This window comes from Anoplolepis gracilipes, chromosome 5 (assembly GCF_047496725.1).
Source record: "Anoplolepis gracilipes chromosome 5, ASM4749672v1, whole genome shotgun sequence".
Classification (NCBI taxonomy): domain Eukaryota; kingdom Metazoa; phylum Arthropoda; class Insecta; order Hymenoptera; family Formicidae; genus Anoplolepis; species Anoplolepis gracilipes.
Genome location: NC_132974.1, coordinates 11,416,345 through 11,423,482, shown reverse-complemented (window position 1 = coordinate 11,423,482; position 7,138 = coordinate 11,416,345). Strand labels below are relative to the sequence as shown.

The window sequence follows — 7,138 nt, the reverse complement described above, 5'->3', positions numbered from 1 at the left end:
TTTGTAGACAACAAAATGATAAAATCATATTTATTATATCTGATATTATGATCAACTAACTGTCGTAATTGCGATCGTAAAATAATGTTTTACGCATCGAATGAAGCAAACTTGTCTCGTCCAATTATCTCTTTTATACTTTTCTTTTTAAAAAAATCTACTTTTGCTGTATACATACACTTATAGCGCTTCTCTTTAAAATTAATATTTTTTTCAAACATGCGAGTAAAGGTACAAATTGCACAATTGTTCGACTTACCAGTCTTCAAGCCAAGAAAGCCAAGGAGGTCGCTTGAGACACATGTAAAATGCATGGCGTGTATTATTGAAGTCAAGCGTTACGCGACCGCAAAATGGCAAGATAGAAGGAACGTATCATATATAACGTTGAATAAAATACGAGTTGCCTGTGTATGTACGCGCGCAAATACAAACGCCCGCACACGCGCGCAAATACATACGCACATGAATAGGGATGATGTCTAGGAGAAGGTAGATACCAGATTTCGCGTACGAGGCATTCCCGATTTTCCTGTCAAATCTGATCGATATCGCGGCTACTTTCTGATTTATGGGGACAGGGAGTAAAACACAATAACCGACGTGTCTATGGAAAACGGGACTCGTTTATTCTAGCAGACAGTACTCCCGATTCGCGCGACATTTAGCGAATATCTGGTTTGTAAAATTTTTCTCCTCCCTCGCAAGTCGAGGGAGGAGAATAGAATTTCATAGCGCAACGTGCATATTCGCATTTCAACGTACAAATATCGATTCGGGGAGGGTAGTAGAGTTAGCGTTAGGTGAAATCTCTTATTTTACCTTCTCAAATTTCCTGGCGCGATGCAGCCATAATAGAGAGGCTCGCTATAAACGACCCACCCCTACGATTGAAAGATTTGCGCTGGTTGGGAGGGGGGGGAGGGGAGAGGAGAGGGGTTAGAGACGGGGCGTTATCTTCGCCTCTCCCGTAATTTAATACTTATTTAAATTCGATTCCGCGAGGCGGTAACTCGCGAAAATCGGTATTCTCCTAGCCCGTTGTTTCAGAGGGCTGTAATCCAGGATAGGCAGCACAGCAGTTGCGGTGCTGCGAACGATCGTGGTTCTTGACCTCGTTGACCCCTGTCGCATCTTTCTTCCCTTAGCCTTTCGTCGCGAGCACAGAAACAAAAGCACCGCCACTATCAGGTAATAGACGAGCTCGACGGCGCTGAGCAATGAGCCGCCCAGAAATAAGCCGATTATGCCGCCGAAAGACACTGCAAGGAGGCAAAGGTATGCAAATCGGGATCGAGTTATTAATATGGTGATCGTGGCTAAACATTCGACGGCGATGACATAGACAGGTTCAGATCAGCATCGACACGGATCGGTTAAGCATAATGTTAGCTTTAATTTCCTATGCGTTGTTAATTCGCCTGAGCTTTCGATAGTGATTTTCCCAGCTCTCCGCGATATCGCGAGAGCTGGGAAAATCGCGAATAATATGCAGCGAGATAGCCTTAAACAAGAGGCGTAAACATTGTGAATAAGAAGTACGAGAGCGCTATGAATTCGTAACTCGGTATCTCGCGAGACTCGTTACGCCGGCGAACCACTGTAGAACGGCTAATAGAGATAGGGAAATAATTAAGGCGCCGCAAATTAAAGTTCTCCGCGAATCTAGAAGAGCGAGCTTGAATAAAGCAGCATTTTTCGCGAGCAGTTTTTCCATGCGTTTCCGGTTCTCCTATTTAATCTCTATAAATTTCTCAAGCCCGACGTGGCTACTCGCTGACGTATTTTAATAACGAAATTCCAGATTAATCTTGTAATTCGATATTTTTTTTTTTTTTTTCAAAATAAAAAAGAAGATTAAATTGGATAAAAATTAATTCTCAGATTTTTATCTTTTATTTCCTGCAAGTATACGAAGAAACTATCTGGTAAAAAGATTATGTAATATACGCGATAAATGTATTTGTAAAAAATTTTTCTGCAGAGAAAGAGAAAAAGGGAAACTTACCGAGTAGGTCCATTTGCGTGAAGACTATGTCTGTTTTGTAGCGGAAACTAGTTTGCCCTTTGTAATGCACGTCTAGCGAAATGTCGTTCATATTATGTTGCGGTACATTAGAAAACTGGGCGTTGCAGACGTAATAGTCGCATTCCGGCGAACATTTGCAAATCATGCTAGAAATGCTGCGTGGGATCTCGTCGCCAAAGTAAACGATATAGTCATTGAACAGATCTTGTATCATCGCATGCGTGTTATGAAAGGAACAAAATGTTTCGTTAATTTTACGAGATACCTTATACATACTAAGGCGAGTCAAAAAGTTCTTCATTTTTTTTTTTTAATTACCCCGGTATATACATAAAAGACAGAACGATATATGACGATATATGAAAGACAGAATGATACATGACGAGATAGAGAAACTTTCCTCACCGTTGTAATCGAGCAGGCAGATAAAATCCTCGATAGTGCAGTCGCGATGGGCAGCTGAAACATTTCACAGTATTCGTCAAGGAATTCGATCTTCGAAGGAAAGGACCTATCGAAAGATCGTACTTGCAGGGAAGAAAAAGGACGGGTTGCAACCGCAATACTCGATGACGTAATTGCGTTTGCAGAGTGACAGACAGGTCTCCTGATTGTACATGCCTGTCTTGTCATACCAACACGACTGCCTCTGACGGTCCAGCTCGAGGACGCGCTGGGTGGCGTGTCCGGAAACGCATTCCAAGGACAGGCTGGTCAGCGAGCCCGACGGTATCATGGTGCCGCTATTGGGCCAGACACGCGGCCCATTTATTATCACCACGACACCGCCAATCATCTCTGCAACGCGAGATATGTTGGGATTACGATTAATCCTTGGGCCTCGCATATTTCATCTTCGATTTTTTCGTGGAGAGAGGGAGGGGAGGGGGGGGGGAGAAAGGAGGAAAGGAGTAATGTCTACCTTCCAGTCGACAGAGCAGAGCTTGAACTGAAAGGTTCTTTTAGCGGCGACATTTCAATAACTGCCTCGCAACCCGGCGTCGATACATCGATTTTGCAGTTTACGATAAATCCCGTCCCCCATTTCGCGCTCCGGGGTAATAAAGGAGCAACATTACGATAGAACGCCGGGAATACGTGGCGTCGTTCTATTCAAAATGCATCCGACGGCGGCTTTTCGCAAGGATATTAAAATCATATTTGCAAGATTCTCCGCGACGTGTAACTTGCATAACGGCGGATTAGTAACGATACGTCCGTCGTTGATGTACACTTTATTATTTAATGAATTTCGTCAAGGTAGAAATAATATTAGTTATATTAATCCGCCGCACGGTTTATCCGCAGCCGAATTTTGTTTGTCATTATATATTATATATATTTCCCTCTTCCCTTTTGCCTCTCCTCCCTAGCTCGAATTTATGCTAAATGTTTATTCAAATAATATGTTTACTTCTCTTTGTCACGATAATATAATAATAATAATAAACACATAATGTACATGATGATCTACTGATTACTGATATACACAATTTATTTGAAAATCCACATAATGTTATAGTCAATATAATAATCTAAATAAATAAATAAATATCTACATATAAGTATATGTCTGTATGTATGCATAATTCTCAATCATTTCTATTCAAACTATATCTAAACTTTGTGTTACCTTTTCATGTTACATCAGCAAAATTTCCAATTTTCTGATGTAGCCAGGCGAGCCGCCGAAGAAAATTTCCCAAAGATTTCTTTGATTCGCGTCGATCAAGCTCTGAATCTTTCAACATGATACAACGCGAAGGCGATACCCAGGGGCGTGACTGGAAGGCGAATCAACGCTCGATCGGCCGCGGTTCCAAATTTCCAGAGCAATTTATTTGACGCAATCGCGCACATGTTTTTTTCTCTTTACTTTTTTTCGCGAAATAAGTAACTCGTCCTATCTGAGCCACATATCGCGCGCGTTCCTCCTATCCTATACACGTAGAATATTGCACGGTGTTGCCAATATCCTTACCGGAATCCGGCGGCTTCGTTATGTTTCCCAGATGAATCGTAACCTTGACGCCGCTCCATTCGCCGTATCCAGATGCTCTTCGTGGTCGCGATTCCGTGGGATCCGTCGGGGATGTCACCGCCATTTCCGAATTGAACGAGTAACAGAAACCGTACTCGGTCTTCTGCACCTCGAAAATCTCGCAGCAATTGCGGTCGGCGTTGCGCCACCAGCAGGTGGACAACAATTGATCGCAGGACGGCATCACCTCGTGCAACACCTCAGTTATGTTAATACCTGTCCGGTGTTGACGATTATCGTTAGCGACAACAATACAAAAGACACGGAAAATCATCTCAATTTAAACAACCTTATTGAAATTTATACTTTGTAAAATAGATTTTGATCTTGTTCCCGAATAAAGCGTCAAAGATCAAATCGGAAAAGTGAAGGAACACATTATTATAAGCCGTTGGCAAAGAGAGAGTGTATCCTACCCGAGAGATTGCGCACATTATGATTCTTCAGGAATTCTAGCTCATCGAAATCCCCGAAGGTCATCATGGAAAGTCTGCCTAGTATTTTTCGAAAAGTCTCGAGACTCGCTTCGTCCGTATCGTTAGGAAAGATCCTCGGTTCAAGCTCCAACGCCCGGTTCCAATCTACGCGGTCACTTGGGCAAAGGGTCACGCTGGGAAATGGCAGTTTTGAATTTTCGTAGTGCATCGATTTGATATCAATCGATGTCGGCGCGGCCTAGATAAATTTATACGTATCGATATTCTATAAAAGTCTGATAAAAGTCATTGTATATTGTCATTTACGTTTCATACAATATAATTACGTGTCTGAATTTTTGAACAATTGTACGAATTATCATCTTTTCCTACTCCTTTTTCCTACGTAATTTTTACCTGGAATCTAAGCGCCAGCGAATAAATGACGTTGCTCGCGATCGTGGAGGACACGAGAAATAGCACGAGCCACAGGAACCTCTCCATCGGGTGTAGATCAGGATCGACGACATATCGAAGACCGTGAAGAGTTGTATGCGTGCAAAAATAACGTAATGCTTGCCTAATCGTGTCGAACTGCTTGCCTTGGTTTTTCTTTCCGCACACCTTCATTCTCGCGACAGCGACAGTCGCGGCTTTCGTCAATTTTCTTAATCTCTTTTTATTGGACTTCATGCTTGAAACGCTAGATCGGAAAATTCCAAGAATCTGATTGGGAATTGAAAAATCCTGAACGGTTTAACGCCACGCGTTGAAATCTAAGATTTTTAAAAAGGATAATAAATCAAAAGACTAGAAATAAAACAGAGACAATCCTTTTCGCTCACTTTGTTCTCCGACGTTCAACACCGACAAGATAAATACATTCTCATGGTCACTCCTCGCGGTCGAAAGCAGTACTGAAGCACCTTATTGAAAACGTTCTCGTGGAAGGAGGTTGAGCAGCGGTTTATCCTTCATTTTTTATCGCTATCACAGCGTTGGATCGTACAAATAAAATTCAATCAATTACAGGTGAGTTCGGGAGAATGGAAAGAGGGTCGAGGAGGAGAGGGAGTAGCACGCGTGTTTGAACGCGCACCCGATGTGATCAGGATAATTCGGTTAGCGTGATTGTTGCGCAAACAGCGCCGACACGAGTGGAGAGAGGGAAAGAGAGAGAGAGAGAGAGAGAGAGAGAGAGAGAGCTGCCGTACCCCCGGCTTCAATGTCCGCGAATAATGAAGAAGCCCCCAAGGGGAAGGGGGAGGTCGCGATCCCCGATTTTGATTGCATCCTCTCGGTATAATTCAAACGAAGAGAAATCAGGACTCGCTGATTCGTTCGGGCGACGTCACGTCGCCAAAAGCTATCGACGTTTCGGCCGTTCGATGTCGATCTCTCCCTGGCTCTCGGCAAAATTTCCTGCGAATTCGATTTCAGCGAATCGCGCGAAATATATTCGCCCGGATGACTCGCGTTAGTTTCCGTTTTTTTTTTCCGCGATTATTCCTTTTTTTTCTAACTCCCTTTATAAATAAAATTATTTCCCTTTGCGGGACAAACAGTGGCTTATCTAAAACAGATTAATGTCAGAAACAACTCTTGATCTCTTTTCACTATTTTAATATACTTTTCTATTCTTGAGTCTTGCAGATTTGTAGAACAATAGATTTATATATATATATATATATATATTCCTTTAAAAGTAAATTTATAATTTTAAATAAACTCTTGTTGTGTATATATCAAGAGATATACTGATGTTGTCATTTCGGGACATTATTCGGTCAGGATTAAATGAGCATTTGGTGAATGCGCGTGGCAATTTCTCGTTCGAACAATCCTGATGACGCAATCGACGCCACTGTTGGTTCTAGCTACGCTTCATTTTCCAGGGGAGGGGGATAGAACCGACGTTCTATTAACTACGTGGGCGCAATCACTCTAATATTAGTTTCGCTTAAACATCACTAGCTTTTCATTTCTCGTGCGTTCAATCTGTGCTAGTTTGCGAGCGAACGAATCGATTATACCGTGACAATTTATATCTTTAGCATCTTAATTTAACAAAAGACATTGCATTGAGATCAAAATGGACAGAAGCACACGCAGGATAAAAAATTCAGAGAAATTGATATAATAATAGTTTCTGAAGAATAGTATCTCTGAATCTAATCTGAAATTTTTATCCCAGTTATGTTTTGCAAAACGATTGGAACATTCTTGATGCGCGCGAGATACATTTATATAAAAACGTAGAACTATCTTTCGACATTTCTCTCTTGGAATTCGCCGACTCGCTGCACATGCATATCCACGCGAATCGTGAAACGACGGGACCGCAAAATTCACGCGTTATCGAAAGCGGCAGCTCGCGAAAAATTCCGACAACGCCAAACTCCCAATTCTCTCTTTATCTTTTCTGTTGTTTATTTCTGCCTCTCGTTTTTTTCTTTCTCTTCTGCATGGTTAACCACAAACATTATTTCACTCTCAAATATAATAATTTATCCCACACGCATAAAAAAAAAAATCTTAAATATCCGACTCTCTTTAATAACTATGTCTTAAATGGAACTTTTATTAAATTTTATTAAATTACGTAGATTGTGTATCCATTATCTTTATCAGTGGTACGTTTATCCTTCAGCT

General features: G+C 41.6%; 1 protein-coding gene across 1 annotated transcript; it reads right to left on the bottom strand.

Annotated features, from left to right (window-relative positions):
- Positions 1-975: 975 nt before the first annotated feature.
- Positions 976-5,179, bottom strand: LOC140665891 (pickpocket protein 19-like). The gene is made up of 7 exons (XM_072892475.1): positions 4,904-5,179; positions 4,503-4,745; positions 4,011-4,344; positions 2,558-2,827; positions 2,435-2,488; positions 2,009-2,233; positions 976-1,262 (listed from the first exon to the last, which is right to left on the bottom strand). Exons 1-7 carry the CDS (start codon positions 5,177-5,179, stop codon positions 976-978), a joined length of 1,689 nt encoding a protein of 562 aa, XP_072748576.1.
- Between the last annotated feature and the right edge of the window lie 1,959 nt (positions 5,180-7,138).